Source organism: Marmota marmota, unplaced genomic scaffold, assembly GCF_001458135.2.
Source record: "Marmota marmota marmota unplaced genomic scaffold, marMar, whole genome shotgun sequence".
Taxonomy (NCBI): domain Eukaryota; kingdom Metazoa; phylum Chordata; class Mammalia; order Rodentia; family Sciuridae; genus Marmota; species Marmota marmota.
Genome location: NW_025999932.1, coordinates 10,607,700 through 10,625,908, shown reverse-complemented (window position 1 = coordinate 10,625,908; position 18,209 = coordinate 10,607,700). Strand labels below are relative to the sequence as shown.

Sequence of the window (18,209 nt, the reverse complement as noted above, 5' to 3'; positions counted from 1 at the left end):
CAGATTCAGAGATGGGTAATCACACAGGAGGCAACAATTAAGGCTGGGCAGAGAGGGAACACACTTGTAGTTTGGGGTGTGGGCTGCCCATTTTAATGACCACAGATTGCTAACCTTCATCGAGTTTCTGCTGTGGGCCAGGTCCTGTTCTAGGGAGTTTCATCCTTAACCAATATCACCTTCTCCATGACCCCACGACAGAGATTCTCTTACTATGTTCATTTTCCAGGTGAGGAAACTGCATTCCAGAGAGGCATACTAGTCCCAGAGCCCACGCCTTTCGCCCCTGTGCCTGTGCTCTTAACTGCTACTCCTGTCGGCCCCCAGGTGGATGCTCTAGGGGCCTAACAAACAGACTTACAGAGAAGGCAACTGATTTTTGGCAGATCTTTTGTGTATTTTTGTGATCTCCTTAATTGATTCTTGCAGCACCCCCTGCCCCAGCCTGCTCAGAGTCACGCAGCAGTTTTCACCATTACTCCTGGATTGGAAGGTGTGAGTTGTGCCATTGTAGAGGAGTCAAGGGGCTGAGCACTGGTCCCTAGCTGCTTTCCTCTTTCTCCATTTCTTGAATTGTCGCTTTGGAGTTACGTTCTTTTCTGTACCCCTTTCCTCATCAGAAATTCAGTTGCTTCAGAGCCTGAGCGTGGCTGCTCTGAGGACCTGCTGGGATGAAGAAACAATGGATGGAGGGATTTTTGTTGCTTAGAAGAAGAGAGTAAAATACGGCTGTGGACTATTCCTTTTTTTAACTTCCTGATTTGAACCATTAGAATATGTGTTTGCTGACATATTTGTATTTATTTTTGTTTTTTTCTCTGCTTATTACTTGTTTTATGAAAATAAAAATATTCTGAGCACTCAGTTGAAAATAGTGTAAGTGAATGAATAGATCAGATTTGTTCTTTCAGCTGAAATTTTTATATTTTACTTTTCTTCCATTTGGGGGGATTATTACCCATTCTGTTAGAAATTTTATTTTAATAAATTTTAGAATATTGCTGTGTTGAAGAATATTTTTAGTAGAATCTACTGTCTTGAGCCTATGAGTATTTTCACCTGTTGTACTGGGTATCATATCATTATCCGGTCTGAGTGCTGTCTTAAGAATATTCTAAGGCTAACACTGTTGAACTGAATCAGCTTTGCCCTTTCAAATAATGCCAGATTGGATTTGCAAAGTGGTAGTAATGTTTTGCTTATAAGAGATTTATATAAATAAAGAGCAAAGTGGGTTTGATAAAGTACGGGTTAATGATTATTTTATATTATTAGAAAGTTTGATTTTTATTTTACTTAATTAAATATTTAACTTAGAAATTACAAATAGGGTCTGGTATGGTGGCCACATGCCTGTAATCCCAGGGACTTGGGAGGCTGAGGCAGGAAGAATGCAAGTTTGAGGCCAGCCTCAGCAACTTAGTGAGACTCTGACTCAAATTAAAAAATTAAAAGGGCTAGGAACATGGCTCAGTGGTTAAGCAATCCTGTATTTTACCCATGGAACCAAAAAAAAGGAAAGAAAAATATTTCAAATAGGGCTAGGACTGTAGCTCAACAGAACATTTGTTTAGGATGCTTGTGGCCCTGGGTTCAATTCCCAGCATCTCCACCCCAAATTACCAATAGGGCAGTACTCTATTGTTTGTAAGAAAAGGTTTTTGAAAGATAAATTTCAACTTTTGAAGTTGCATGATGTAGTGAAAAAAATGTGCTAGGCTAAGAATTCAGAGATAAGAGTAAATATTGAACTGGGCGTTTGCCAGGTATTCCACTGAGTGTTCTTTGTTTTGAACCGAAACTGTACTGAAACTGAAGCCTGTCTGACTCCCCATGCCCTGCTCTGAATCCTTCCTCGCTGTCTGTCACTCAGGTGAATTTGAACAGGCCACCACATCTCTTTGGAAATCAATTTACTTGTTTACAAAACTGATGCTCTAGAGATGAGTAGTTCTTTTGCATTTATGAGATTGTGCCTTATCTTCGCAATCTTTTTTTTTTAGTCAGGGTCTTGCTAAGTTGTAAGGCTGGTTTCAAATTCATGATCCTCCCACCTCAGCCTCTCAGTCAGCTGGGATTACAGTCCATGTTACTGTGCCCAGTTCTAACACACCTATTACTTTTAAATTATGCTTATATTTCATGCATTATATTTATACGTAATACTTGGGTTCATTTTGACAAAACTCTACATGCATGGAATTCAATTTATTCCATTCCTGTCTTTGTGCGCCCCCCACTTTCCCTCTTCCTGTTCTTTTCCCTCTATACCACCAGTTTTCCTCACACTCATTATTTATTTACTTTTAATTGGTGCTTTATAGACGTACATAAAGGTGGAATTCGCTGTGGTATATTTATACATGCACATAGCATGATTTTGTCAAATTAATTAATTTCCTTCCCTTTCAATCTCCTACTTCTAGTCCACTGATCTTCCCTATATCTCTGTGATGTCTGATTCCCCCCCCCCCCCACCACACACACACCTTTTCCCCCCCTAACATTTCTCTAGTTTCAGAAAACACTTGACCCTTGACTTGCTGAATCTGGTTTGTTTCACTTAGCATGGTGTTCTCCAGTTCCATCCATTTGCTAGCAAATGCCATACTTTGATTCTTTTTTGTTGCTAAGTAAAACTCCATTGTGTATGTACACCACATTTTCTTTATCCATTTGTCTATTGACCAGCACCTGGGCTGGTTCCATAACTTGGTTATTGTGAATTATGCTGCTATAAACATTGATGTTCCTGTATTGGTATAGTATGCCAATTTTAGCTCTTTTGGATAAATACCAAGTAGTGGTATAGCTAGGTCATAATTTTTTTTTTTTTTTTTTTTGAGGAATCTCCATGCTAGTGAATTTTGGAGGAATCTTCATACTGCTTTCCAGAGTGGTTGCACTAATTTGCAGTCCCACCAACAATGTATGAGTGCGCCTTTTCCCCACAGCCTTGTCAGCATTTATTACTACTACTACTACTACCACCACCACTACCACCACCACCATCACCACTAGTACTAGGAATTTAACTTAGGGGCACTCAACGACTGAGCCACATCCCCAGCCCTATTTTGTATTTTATTTAGAGACAGGGTCTCACTGAGTTGCTTAGTGCCTTGCAGTTGCTGAGGCTGGCTTTGAACTCTGATCCTCCTGTCTCAGTCTCCAGAGTCACTGGGATTACAGGCATGTGCCACCGCACCTGGCTAGCATTTATTATTATTTATTTATGTTCTTGATCATTGACATTCTGAATGGAGTGAGATGAAATCTCAGTTTACTTTTGATTTGCATTTCTCTGATTGCTAGAGATGCCGAACATTTTTTCATATATTTGTTGGCCATTTGTGTGTCTTCCTTTAAGAAATGTCTGTTTACTTCTTTTGCCCATTTATTGATTAGGTCATTTTTATTTTTGGTGTTGAACTTTTTGATTTCTTTATATATTCTGGGCATTAATCCCCTGTCAGAAGAGCAGGTGGCAAAGATCTCATTCTCTACCCTCTGTCTTTGCACTCTTGTTTCCTTGGCTGTGCAGAAGCTTTTTAATTTGATTCTGTCCCATTTATTGATTCTTGGTTTTATTTCTTGAGCTTTAGTGGTCTTGCTAAGGAAGTCGGTGGCTGCGTCAGTGTTGGAGCATTGACCCTACATTTTCTTCTAACACCAGCAGATTTATTTTTATGGAAGCTGATGAGAGTTGTTTATTCATTGAACAAATAATGTTGGATGGGAGGCCTGGAAAGGCATCCCAGAGAGAGTAGCATTTAGGTGAAAACAGAAGCATGCCACAGACGAATTCTAGAGAAGATGCTGGTTTTTCTTTCACCCAAACTGCTGCTACCCCACTCTCTTAGGACCCTGCTCTTCTCCCAGTGTCGCCTTCCTGTGCTCTTGTGTCCCCCCACCTTCATTCCTTCATTCAACAGCTGTCTGTTGAATAGCTGTTTTGTGCACTGCTCCAGGCATTTGAGATACTCAAGGACCAACTAGACAGGAGAAGGGAGATGGAGATTCAAGGATATACACACGATAAATAGGTAAAGTTCATGCCACACTTCTTCTAAATGCAGTCAGAGTGAGGCCTTGCATTCCGCCCTTGGACTGAAGCTCTGTCTTTCAGTGTGGCTCCTTGAGGCTCCAGCCACTGTTTTCCACCATGCTTTTATTTGTCAGGTCCTTTTTTTTTTTTTTTTTTTAATTTTTTAGTTATAGATGGACACAATACATTTATTTATTTTATTTTTATGTGGTGCTGACGATGGAACCCAGTACTTCACGCATGGAAGACAAGTGCTCTACCACTGAGCTACAACCCCAGCCCCTGTCAGGCCTTTTTAAAAAGTCACTCTGCCTGAGAAGATTTCTAGGAATCTGTTTTTGAGTTAGAGATGCTGTGTTGTCACAGGTCCTCCTTACCACTTGTATGTAACATGGGTGACAAGTGACATTTCTTAGCTTCTATGTAATCACATTTAAGATCTGTTTTTTCCATTAGCTTGTAAGTTACTGGATGGCTAGATGGTGCCTTTCCTGTTCCCTCCTGGGTCAGAACGTGGCCCTTCTTCCACACAAAGACCAGGAAGGGGCTGGACTTCAGCTCACTGCTCCAGAAATATTCAGAGATTGGGAGGAAAATAGGTTTATTCAAAGCCTCCTTTGAAGGAAGATAGATAAAACAATAAGTGCAATCTCTAAAGGTGAGCAGGGTTTTTAAGGGACGGGAGGCCTAGGGGAAGAGACTGGGGCTGAGACAGACAAAAGGCAGGAAATGCACATATGCAAACTGGTTATCCTGAATTCCAGGCCTGCTGAGGGGGCTGAGTCCGCTCTCAGCTTCTTTGGCACCTGTTGTGAGGGTTGGGGGCTGTGGTCCTTCAGCCTCCCCTCAGTAGGAGGAATTTGCATGTGTGGGGGGAGGGATGAGTTGTCTCAGGAATTTTCACCCAATTCCATGTGGGGGGAGGAGGGACAATTCAGTCCACCCCTTGCTTTCACTACCCCTTCCTTTCCCCCAACAAGTTAGGGTAGGTGTGACTTGCACATATTTAGCACTTAAGAGTTAAGGTCCCAAAGCTTCACCATCCCAGCCACTGGAGCCTGGGCCTTAGGATTCGGTGCCTCACCGCCCAACCCCCTTCCTTAGTGCATTTCAGCTTCAGCCTTGTGGACTTTCTGTTTCTAGAACATATTAAATTCCTTCCTAATTAGGGTTTTTCACCTGTTGTTTCTGTCCGGGATCCTTTCTTCCTGATCTTCTGAAGGCAGTGAGCCGTTTTTGTCCTCAGGTTCCAAATTTTACTTCAGAAGGGCCTTTTCAGAGTAATCTATCAAAAACAGGTTCCTTTTCTTATTTTCTAGAACTCTTTGTGCAGTGTAACATTTATTTTGACTCTCAATTGATTTCTTTACTCCAGTTTCTGTTTCCCATATTAGGCTTTGACAGGCTCCATGAGGGCAGAAAATGTATTTCATGCACTGTTGCTGAGTAAACATTTATTGAACTAGTATATAAATGGATGAGTAAGAACATACGGACCACCCTCATTCTTTTTAAAGGCCGAGTAATATTCTGTTTCTTATAAATGTACCATTTGTGTTCTAGTCTTCAGAAGGCCTGTCAAATTGGTTTTCAGAGTTTTTCCTTTCAGAACAATAACACACTGAAAATAACACATTTCTTTTATAGGTTGGTCTCTGTATGAATGTGTATGAGGATATCTATAGGATAATTTCCCAAGAGTAAAATTGATGGGTCAAAGATACATGTCTTTGTACTGATGGATACTAACAGTTTATTTTTAAAAAGATTATATTTCCTGCAGCACTGATAGTGTGAGAAGTGCTCTTCTACCTGAGTCACCGTCAGGTCACTCCTGGCCATTATCGACTTCAGTATCTAGATGAGAAGTGGGATCTCCTTGCTTTAATCAGCCTTTCCATGATTAGGACTGAGGCTGGACATATTTCATATGTATTCTTGTGGATTTTTTTTTTTCCTTTTCTTTCTTTTTTTCTGTTTGGCTGTATTGGGGATGGAACCCAGGGTCTGGCAAGTTCTCTGCCAGAGCCATGTCCCCAGACCCTTTTACTTACTATTTTGAGGCAGTCTCACTATGTTGCCCAGATGGGCTTCAAGCTTTCGATCCTCCTGCCTCAGCCTTCCACGTAATGGATTTCTTTCTATTTGAACCTCTTATTTAATCACTTTCACATTTTTTTTTTTTCTGATGGTTGTTGGTCTTTTCATAGGTGTTTCAAAGTTTTATTAAATTTTTTTTTTCTTTCTATAACCTGATAGGGAGGTTTTACAATGTCATGTGTCAGTGCTGTTGACTTTGGAGCCAAATGAGCCTTTTTATCTTTTTAAAAGTAGTTTTATATATTTCAGTAATAAAACTGCATGCTGAAAGACCATGTGGGAACTGAGTGTACTTGACAGTTTATTTTTTGAAACTGATAATAAAGTTTTCTAATGTCTAGTACATAATTTTTTGGGGAGGGGGGATGAATGGGCAACAAGTATAAAGTTAATTTTTAAGGCAGTTTGATTTTATTTGAAAGTTTGTTTAGTAGGATTTTAATTTTCACAGTAAGAAAATGTAAGCATACCAGTTAAAAGATAATTTTTGCGGCAGCTTACAGAAGTGATTGGTAGCAGTTAAAGAAATTTTAGAAGCTTTTCTGTGTTTATATATTATTCTTTTTATATACACACACACACATCTCTAGTGTTTGTGTGTGTGTGTGTGTGTGTGTGTGTAAATGATAAAATATTGCTAATGAATTATCCTTTAAAAATTTCCTATTAGTTCTCTACAGGTAACTTTCTGGATAGCAGTTTAATTTCTCTCAGATTATCATTGGTAAATATACTCTTAGGCATCTGAAAGAAATGTTAAAAGTTTCCTTCTGGGCTTATTATAATCCAGTCTTCATCAGCCATCACTCTTCCTGTATTTTGTTGGAGAGGCACTAATTGTTCGCATTTGGCAGGTTTAACACTTCCTGACAGAGAGGCCATTAAAGGCAAGTATTCTCCAATAACTGTCACTGGCTGGAACAAAGAACCTTCCAACTCAATGTGTGGAAACCACTAACGTTCTTAAATGACCCTTTTCATGGATTTTTATCCTTTTAAGCTAAAATTTGGAGAATGTGAAGTCAGTGAATACAGCAAGGTGTAATAAAGCAGTAAACCTTGATTTTGGGGGGCGTGGGGTGGGAGGTTATAGATTTATCTCTGACTTGAAAACAATTGTTATTTGGAAATCTCATTAGCAGATGTGACTGCTTTGAGTAAAAAAAAAAAAAGACTTAAAACTGATGTCGCTTTCAGGACTGCTTTGAACTTAACAAGCACCTATTTGTGGAGCAGACTGGCTAATGAAAGGAAATTAAATTTTTCTGACAACTTCCCCTGCCAACCTCCTTATTCGGGGGATGTTATTAGGTACTGAAGACTTTCAAGGAAGATTTTTTTTTATTAGACATAAACGAACCAGTTATAAACATCCCCCACTGCCTTTTGGGGGGAGGATTCTGACATGGTCACTCTACATTTTAAATAAATTAGCTTTAAAAATACCAGACTTTAGTATTTTGAAGTTGTTTTCTAAAACTTCAGTCATTTTAGCTTGTGTCACTGAACTACAAAAAATAATAAAACCAAGGAGGAAACTTGGAGTTCAGAATTTTAGCCGTCTTTCTATAGGAACCTGTCCTGAGGGTCCTGTTGGGTGTGTTGGGTGGGGGTTAATGGGTGATATAGATGCAGGAAACTTGTTGCCTTTCAGCTAGTGAGAGGTACAGTGGCCTTGGTTGATGTTTAGCAGTGACTAATCCTTATATCAATAAACTCTTCCCTTGTGGTGTTTAGGAAGGCATTTGTATTTGGCTTTTTGTAGTTTTTTTTTTTTTTTAAACCATACTAGTTTAGTGGATTGAATTTAAAGTTTTGCTTTGTGTAACAGACTGCAACCTTAAAGATAAAATATGCACCTGAAAAAAAGGTGAAATAAAATAGAAAACATCAAGGAGATCACTAAAGGGATTTCTTTGAATAATTGGTAAGTCCTATAGATCCTGGAAATTTACCTTTTGACTTCTGGAAAATCGATCAAGCTCCTCCCAAACAATAGAGAATCAACTCCCCCTGCTGACAGAATCCAGGAAAACATGACACCCAAGTATCCGACACAGAAACAAGCGGGCTGCAGACAAGCTTTAATGATCTGATTTATGATTCGGTATTGATTGTAAACATCTAAATTCTGCCATTAAATTCCGGCAACTGCACCAAGTCATTGGCAATTCTGGTAGTGCTTCCTGCCAGCTCATTTCAAACTGCTTTGAGTTTCTTAATATAATAATGATGAGGTAGAATTTACATTCCACTTATGGTATTAATTTTACATTTCTCTGAATGAAAAGGGTTAGAAGGTTGTAAAATTGAGCATTAAATGAATCAGAGGAGACAGTAGTGCAATATACGACTGCCCTAAGGACATTGCGCAGTGCCTCATGGGATTAATGTTGAGTCTCATTTCCTGCTTTTACAGGATGCAGATGAAGCTGTCAGAATTGCAAGGGAAATTGGTAAGTTCTTAAATTAACTTTGGTAGGGTTTCTATGTCTTTGAGCAGATACGGTTGAGTAAACGTGTAATAAGTAATTCCCTTAGAGCAAATAATATTTTAATAGTTTTAGGTTTCTGATTACTTGTCCCTCTGAAAGAATTTATCAGTTGAATTATCATATTCTGTTATTAAACTGGACTTTAAAGAGTAATTTGACCTTAGCTATAGCTCTTTTGTAAGATGAAATCACTCACTAATTAAAGGAAGGAATTGTCAAGAATCCTCAAGATTGGATGTAATATAAATTTGTATGTAAGCAGCTGAATGCAGTTTCTAAAGTTAAGGAATGTATATGATTAACGTGAACATAATATGTTGGACAAAATTCTCAAAATTTTTGCCTTTCCCTAAGATGTTAAATGTTGACTTAATGATCTTGCCAGGAAAGATAAAATAGAATGTGGGAAATTAGGACAGAGTATTCTAAATTGGAGTAAAAGGTAAACTGGAAGACAGGTCAGCAGTGGCTATTGTACTTTTTAGTTTCAAATATATTCCTACTACTCATGAGCATGATTGTATTTTCAGTTTCTGCTGAGAAAATGTATAAGGGCATACTGTTATCATGGGTTAGCAAAGCTATTAAAAATTGTACCTTTTATTAATCAAATCAGCAGTCATATTGGTTTGACAGAGATTTGTAGACAGATGAGAGAGATAAGGCCTGGTAGGGACTCACAGCAGCTTAAGCATTCCTACAACTCCTGTACCCCACTAGCAGTTCTATAGTCGTGTTTTCTCATTAAGGTGATCATTTAGAAATGAGGTCCGCAGGTGGAAAGCATTTGACTTGGCAAAGTGTGTATAGTTGTGATATGTAGAAACATTGGTCTGAAAGTGATCTCACAGCCCTCAGTAAGCGCCTGCAGTTGGGACAGGCTTGGGCCTTGGTGATTTGAAAGTTGTTTTGCTTGATGTATCCCTGTTTCTAGTTGGATCTGGTTAAATTATTTTTGTTTTGCTCATTATTAATTCTGTTTTGTTGTTCATTTGTTTTGCAAAAATGCCCTGGATTTGAGACCAGGCCATAGAGAAATCTTATTTTATCTGTCTATAACATCTCTTCATTAATCATTTTTTCAGAATTGTCAACATTTTCTAAAAGCATCTCATTACTTGACAGTGAGGTCTGCTGGATAAATCAAAAGTTGCTGTCTGTGATTTGAAATCATTGGGAGTCCTCATTTGCCTACAACTCACAGAACATACCTATTGGCTTTTGAAGAGACTTTCCTAATGTAGTTTAGTTTTATTCTAGCATATACTTTTAAACTTAAAGATCCTCTTTCTCATTCTGATTGGTATGTTATTATCTCCTACTTAATAGGACAGAATAATAACATTATCATAATAGTATCTACATAAAAACAATATTTGGAGGAATTTAGGGAAATAATAGAGGATTAGAAGGAAAATCTAGAATTCTGTTGCTGTGCCACACTTAGAATTATGAATCACTAACCTGTGAGCATTTCCTTGGTGCAGATGGCAAACTGCAGATGGCTTTGCTTGCGTTTTATGTTTTTCTTCTACCTTTTTAATAACCTGTGCTTCTGATTCTCAATACTTTGTTTTCTTCCTTCAACATTTGAATGTTGTGCTTTACCTTCTTTTCAGTCTTTTTTCTTCTGAGCTCCCCTAAATTCAGTCTAAGTCTCTTTTCTTTATACTTGGGCACATCCTTTGTGATTTCTTCTTCTTCCCTATTTTTACTTCTGATTCTGCCTCTATTATCCCTTCTCATTTGTGAAATAAATGATCACAATCTTGGTTGTTAACTGTGCAAGTGTTTTGCTTACAATGAAAGAAAGGGAAGCCATAAAATTTGAGGTGAAATAAAACATGATAAAGAACCAGGGTCATCAGTTTCTATAAGTGTTTGGAATTCCCCTGAGAACGTCTCTGAGTCACCACAGAAGTCCCCCATAAAACCTTTCCTTCAAGGGCTAGCTGCTAACATAAGTCAAATTGCATATTAAAGCCTCTTGGTTTCCCCCTGTTACTTTTATTGAGATATATCACATTTTAACTATTATTATTGCCATGGGCCATTTTGAGTTTATCTAAGAGGTGAACTAAACATTGATTCCACAGGAAATGATACATTCCTTGTTCTAAACAACTGAATAAAATCTTCCAACCTGTCCATTTGTAAGTTTCTGATTTCCTATCTATCAGACCTATTCATAGATTTCTTTTGTTTCTTTCTTTGATACATGCTGAAAAAAAAAATCCATCCTGTTTTGTGTGGTTCCTCCTCATAAGAGTCTTCTCTTCTGCAAATAGGAATCTATGCTGCTGAAGTTGGAAACTGAGCATTAGGCGCCTTGTTATAGCACATTTTCCTATGTGCCAGGTACTTTGGAAATGTTATTTTTAAAAAAATATTTATTTTTTTAGTTGTAGTTGGACACATACCTTTGTTTTACTTACTTATTTATTTATTTATTTATTAATGTGGTGCTGAGGATTGAACCCAGGGCCTCTCACGTGCTAGGTGAGCGCTCTACCACTGAGCCACAACCCAGCCCCTGGAAATGTTATTTTTAATGCTAATTCTTGGGTTTAATTATTTTCATTTTCATTTATAGGAAATTAAGGAGTAGAAGTAGTAATTAATTTGCTCAAGGCCACCAAGCTACTGGTTTAAATTTAGATTTCTTTGATTCCAAAGACCATGGTTTTTTCATTATACTTTGGCTAAACTAATGAGATTTCAGGATGGATGCTAAAATTTGAGTCACTGTTTAGCATAAAACGTCATAAGGTACTTATGTGTGTGGGACTGAAATAGACAGCAGCTGCCCATGGGTGGGATGATAGACGCTTAAGAATTAAAATGTTCCCTCTGTGTATTAGTTTTGTGGACTACCTTGCCTCCTACATTCAACTCCTGATTTTTTCCTTTGACCCCTAAGTGTAGAGATAGAGAGCTATTGATCCCCAGTTTACCTTTAACCCCAAAGGTAGATATCAGTAATCAGTGAGCTTGACTTCCATTAAAGTAATCTTTTTACTGGACCAAAGGTCCTTAGTACAATTAAGTCAAATTGATTATTGAAAGGAAAAGAAATTGTAAGTCTAAACCTGCCTTTTGACAGTTTCTTGTTTATTCTGATTCTTTTCTTTTGCCTATGTTTCTCACGATCACAAATTATGCTCAATTTAAATTAAAATGTTTTTTTCTTTTATCCTGAAGTCCAACATCCTACAAACCCAGTCTCCCAAGATTTCCACATCCCAGTAAGTGTTACCTGATTCCTCGAGGCCAGGACCTGGGATGTGTCCTGGGCGCCTCTTTCCCTGTTGTCCTGTAGGATGGAAGTCCCTGTGCAGGTGCTGCCATCCTCTCTGCACACACCCCATAGTCACTGCCTGCTGTGTGTGTCACCCCCTCTCTCCTCTATACTACCCTTGTCATAGCAAGGACTATGGCAATAGTTTTTGTACCCCTTATTTAGCACCATTCTTCATAGAACGTCATGCAATGTTGCCACAGTCTGGCTGGGCACAAAATCACGAGCCACCACACAGCTTGTAGATTCAAACAGCAACTCTTTATTCCCGAACTCACACCAGCCGTATACAAACACGTTCTGGGGAAATCCACGTTCTCTGCCCAAATCCACTTCCACTGGGCTTCTATCTCCAAAATATATTGTGTGAATCCCGTGAGAACTCAAGGGGAACTCAGGCAGCAGGATACGCCCTATTCCCAGCAGGAATAATCTTAAACCTTAAACCTGGAACCTAAACTGGGAACGCCCTAAACCCGATTATGTTAAACCGGGAACACCCTAATCCGCCCTGGTCCTTGACAAGGTCAACTACATTCAATGTCACTGCAAAATGTCAGCAACATGGGGTACGCTGGCAAGGAAATTGTCATACCTACTTGGCTAATGGCTCCCAGCACAATGTTTTAAAACTTTAATGATCAGGGCACATCTCATCCCCTCCCGTCCCACCCGTCCCTGCTTTGCACCCGCTAATGACATAACATTGCCCTTGGATGAATTCACAGTACCCTGCTGATATGGATGCCATGTGATTCGCGCCTGTCTTTGTCTCCAGTTTTCTGCTACCTCCCTCCTTGTCCCATTGGCTCACTTGAACACACCAACTTTCAGAGCCTTAGGATTAAGGTCTTCTGGGGGAGGGGTATAGAGGAGACCTGGAAGACTCATGCTGATATCCTCACATAGATGACTTCATGTAGTCTTCATATCTGGGCTTAAATATCATGTCTTCCAGGGAAGATGCCCCGATGTTGCCACCCAGATACGTGTCTGATGACCATATTCTAAGTTTCTGCATGGTACTTGTGACTTGCCAGTAATTTAGTTGTTCATTAATTTCCTCACCAATATTCTGTTTTGAAAAATTTCAATCAAACATCATTTTCAAAGAACTTTATAGTATACTGTTTTTTCAACACCAAGATTATATATCCATATATAATATATTGTATTGTATGTATACAAAGACATGTTATATACTCAATACCACTGTTATCTAACCATATCATTAACCCATCTTGTTTTTTGTTGTATTTTAAAGTAAACTGCACATATTGGTACGTGTCCTACCAAATACTTCAGCATAGGGCTGGATGCTCACAATGCCTAGCGTTCCATCCCCAGTACTGCTCCCACCCCCTCACCAAGAAAAAGAAAGAAGAACTTCCATATACATGTCATAAACTGAATTCAGTATTTATATATAGTTTTGGTGCAAATTTGCATATTATGTGTAAATGTGAGTAAATGTTGCCTATATTTGCCGATTTTGATTTTAATATATGCATATATCTGTGTAACTGTGGACCCTACCAAGATAGTGAACATTTCTGTCACCCCGGAAAGTTCTTTCATGCTCTTTCTAAATTAGTTTTTACCCCTTATTCCTGGAGGCAACCTGCTTTAAATTTTTTACACCGAAGATAAGATGTTAAAAATTTGAGATAAAATTTAAATACTATAACATTCAGCCTTGCAAGGTACATAATTCAGTGGGGTTTTTTTTTTTTTTTTTTTTTGAGAGAGAGAGAGAGCGAGAGAGAGAGCAAGAGAGAATTTCAATATTTATTTTCAGTTTTCGGCAGATACAACATCTTTGTTTGTATGTGGTGCTGAGGATCGAACCCAGGCCGCACGCATGCCAGGCGAGCGCGCTACCGCTTGAGCCACATTCCCAGCCCAATTCAGTGGTTTTTAACATATTCATAAGATTTTATAGCCATCACAATCTTCTGATATCAGAATATCTTCATTACTCCCCCTAGGAACTCTACCCATTGGTATTTACTTCCTATTTTTCCCCCACCTACCCCCAAATAACCATTAATTAACTATTGCCTTTATGGGTTGACCCAATCCAGATATTTTATATAAACGGAAGCATATAATATATGAAATTATGTACCTAGTTTCTTTCAATTAGAAGTGTTTTTCAGCTGTGGTCTACCATGTGTCAAAATTTTATTCCTTCATATGATTGAATAATCTTCCATTGTGTGTGAATATATATTTTGCTTATCTGTTAATAGACAAATGGGTTGTTTCTGCCTTTTAATTATTATAAATAGTGTGGCTGTGAACATGGGTGTGCATGTGCTAGTTCAAGTACATGTTTTCAGTTAGAGCTACATGCATAGGAGCAGAATTGCTGGGTTACATGGTAACTTTTTGAGGAACTACCAGACTCTTTTCCATGGGGGCTGTACCTTTTCAGATTTCTACCAGAAATGTGTGGTTTTTCAGTTTCCTGCCAAGAGTTGTTATTTTCTGGTTTTTAAAAAAATTTTATTTTATTTTAATTATTGCCATCCTAGTGTTCATGAAGTAGTATTTCTCGGTGGCAGAGTTGTATTTTACTTAGAGACAGGGTCTCACTGAGTTGCTTAGTGCTTTGCTTTTGCTGAGGCTGGCTTTGAACTCCTCCTGCTTCAGCCTCCCGAGCTACTGGGATTACAGGTGTGTGCTACTGCACTCGGCCCATCATTCATTCTTGCAGACTGATCCTTGTTTATTAGGCTGGACTCATGGAAGTGTATTTTTTTAAATACCTTTATTTTGTTCATTTAGTTTTTTTATGTTTGAACCCACAGCACCACATAAAAAATCTAGTGCTAGGCAAGCGCTCTGCCCCTGAGCCACAACCCCAGCCCTTGTGGAAGTTTTTAGTAATGTCAGATTCCAGTGTACTAGAACATCTTACTAGTCTGCGCTAACCTGGGACTTCTTTTTTTGGAAGCCGCGCTCTCCCGTTTCCCACTCTTTCATTAGTCTTCTGATGGCCTCTGCCTCCGCCTGTTTCCGATTAGTGCGAGGACCCTGGTGGCCTTTCCTCCCTGCTCTGGCTGCTTTCCTCCACCATGCTTCCCACCTTGCTTTCGGTATGATATGGCTTGTTTTGTTTCTAAGGTTGCTTTTTAAAAGTTGGTTGTATAGAAGAACAAATTGTTCATATTTAAGAGGGAAAAAATACTACTCCTGAAATCTCAATTTCATGCTGCTTAGAATATTTTTAAATGGTGTTTATGACTCTTGGTTAAAGCTTTCTTGAAGACACTTTGAGAAGATATTAAAATGTACCTTTTCCACAATCTTAGGTACTGTTAATTTATTTGCTAATTTGGTCTTCAGGAGAAGATAGGTTTAGTATCCAGGGAGGTGTAATAAAAAATGCCTAAGGAAAAGTTATGTTTAAGAAAAACGGTGCAGGGGTGTTGAACTATACTTCATGAAATCCATTCTAGGTGGAGAAGTTTGGGGCTGGAGGTGTGGCTCCATGGTAGAGTGTGCATGTAGCAAGCACAAGGTCCTGGGTTCAATTCCCAACATCCGAAGAACAAAAAGATTCTTGTGAAGTAGTGTGGTCATTTGAGGTTGAAATGATACTCCCCTGGAGACGGGAATGCATGTTCTCTTTTTGTTTCCCACCATCTTTTGGTGCTTGTATTTCTTTTCCCACATACACATTTAGCCATAAGCATGATTCCATACTTTCCCTTTGTTTCCTGTGGAGTTTACTGTGCTGCCTCTGTCTGTGTTTCAGTCCTTCATCTTCTTCCTCTTGCGTTGTTGGTGTTCATTCTTGCATGTTTTCCTTTTTCTATTACTCTGTTGCAAAAGACTGCAAAACATTCAGGCGTGATGTGGAAACACATTGTAATGGGAAAAAAATGTTGGTTTTTGTTTGGAAACTTCTTGTCTGTGAACACCTTCTGCTCTAATCTGCACAATGAAGTGCACTGATTTCTGATCCCTGGAGCAGAGTAGGGGATCTATTGTTTTTTATTTATCCAAGCCAAGAAAAATAGGCCATTATAATCAGGTTTTCAATAAAGTATAGTTGTGGTTCTCCACCAAATCAATAGTTTATTTTAACTTATCTAGCATACCATGATGGTGTCTGTGTGTGTGCAGTATTGATTCATTCTTATTTAATTATTTAAATGAATATATCATGTTTGATACTCAATGTATGGTTTGGATCTGAGTGTCTCCCAAAAGCTCGTGCGTTGAAAGCTTTGCCTCCCAAGGCAGCAGTGTTTGTTTGGAGGTGTGGCTTTTGAAAGGCCACATAATTGTGTTTCAGTCCTTCATCTTCTTTCTCTTGCTTGTTGGTATTCATTCATGAGGGCTCTCACCTCATCAACGGATTACTCCAATGACGGTTTCATAATTTAATGGACTATGGAAGGTGCTGGAAACTTAGGAGGTGGGGCCTAGTAGGAGGGATGGGTTTTGGGGGTGTGTCCTTAAAGGCTACATCTTGTCCTGGCCTTTCTTCCCTTACTTGCCCTGTCTCTGCTTCCTGGCCCCCTAAGGTGAGAGCTTTGCTCCACCTCAGCCTCCCACCATGAGTGCTGCCTCACGAGAGGACCAGAAACAGGGACCCAGGCCACCGTGGACGGAAACTTCCCAAACCATGAGCCCAGGTCTCTCCTCCTTTAAGTTGTTTTAGTCAGGTTATTTTGTCACAGTGACAGAAAGCGACTGACTAGCAGCACACTTATTATTAATACATTTTAAATACATAAATTAAAAATAAGTATATTAAAATTTACATTGGATGCATTTTAGACAATATGTAATATACTAATAGAATATATTTATAAATATATGATTCAGTAATAAATTATTATATCTAATAAATACAACTCATAAACAGTTGTTTATGTATTTATGTATGTGTATGGACAACTGAGGAAAGGCAAGATATTCTGTGGTCACTTCATACCTTTTCTTTTTCCAACAGGAAAAACTGAGAATTAGCCATCTTTAGAGATAGTAGCAGTATGAATGTGGATAATTCATAGTTGAACTGCCAGAAATAGTAAATATATATATTTACTATGTTTCCTTTTTATTGGATATTATAGATCCCAAGTAGTATTGATGCAAATGTGTATCACCTCAGTCTAAAGTGTGGCAAATCAAATGGCATGATTAACCTAGGTCCATAGGGAGATTAAATGTAACTAATTTTTAATTAAGAGAACAATAAAATCAATGGAAAATTATGATACAATACACACAAAATGAATGATGCATTGAAAATGGAATTCATTTCCCTAATTTGTTTGAAGTTAAATTACTTCTTTGATTGTATTCACAACAGGCACTTTTCAGTGTACCACCCTGGTACTTAGTGGCCAAATTCCCCAGTAGATTCTGAATTAGATTTTTTGGACAATTCTAGCAGTGTACCAACTTTTCTCTGATTCTGTGCAGTTTTCTTAAGTTCATCAGAGCTCAGTGCACCACATTTTTATTGTCCCTCCCCTTATTTTTTTTCTGTATTACACATGGTCTCTGCCTATTTGTCAGGTTGTAGGATGGGAAGGAAGAGTTGGTGTAGGCTGTACTTAGGCAGCTAGACTGATGGAGAATTTGTCATCTGCAGCGTTAGGTGTTATGGAGGCAGGAAGTAGAGGTCACAATTTTGATGATTAGTTGTGAAGCCTTCTCCATGATTTGGTATTCCACTGTTGTATCTCATGTGGTTTTTCAGTTTGTTTAAGAGATCATCATCATTATCTTCTCCTAAATATTTCTTGAACTCATCCACTTGTCTTTAATTTCTACTACTCCTTTCTTTAAGTTAGTGTCATCTCTTGCTCACAACACTGTAATAGCTTTTCAGATGGCACCTGTATTACAATTGGAATCTTTGGAGGCAGACAGACCCTGGAAGTGTATTGGAAAAATACCCTTAAACACCTGTGGGAGAGTAAAGGAAACTAGACTAAGGGAGAAATTGAACTGAGTTGACATCATGTGTTAACAAAGGCCTCAGAGTTCTAAATGTGGGTTAATGTTTCACAGTTGTCAAGTTGAGGCAAAAGCTAACCGCTGGGGTGTAGGTTCCCCCTAGGATGAGACAAGACTAGGCAGAAAATTGAGGAAAAGTCAGCTGTAGTTGCCAATACTTCCAGTAGTTGGGAGAAACTACCAAACTAGGGATCTTGGCAATTAACCCTATTTTATAATTTTGATATGTATTTTTAATAATTATTCGTTCTAAGTGTTTTCAAATTTGCATTATGATTTTTGA

At 38.5% G+C, this 18,209-nt stretch overlaps 1 protein-coding gene and 1 non-coding gene across 5 annotated transcripts in view; one reads left to right on the top strand and one right to left on the bottom strand.

Annotated features, from left to right (window-relative positions):
* The window catches only part of Pcca (propionyl-CoA carboxylase subunit alpha), a 357,476-nt gene that overhangs the window by 121,584 nt on the left and 217,683 nt on the right, over positions 1–18,209 (top strand). For all 4 annotated transcript variants that reach the window (XR_007346664.1, XM_015484128.2, XM_015484127.2 and 1 more), the window contains exon 8: positions 8,568–8,604. Coding sequence is in view for 3 of the 4 variants with exons in the window: in XM_015484128.2 (XP_015339614.1) it covers positions 8,568–8,604 (37 nt within the window). In the remaining variant the exon portion in view is untranslated. The remainder of the gene's footprint in view (positions 1–8,567; positions 8,605–18,209) is intronic.
* On the bottom strand, positions 11,101–11,172 carry Trnaa-agc. The gene has a single exon. It is a non-coding gene; the product is annotated as a tRNA-Ala (tRNA).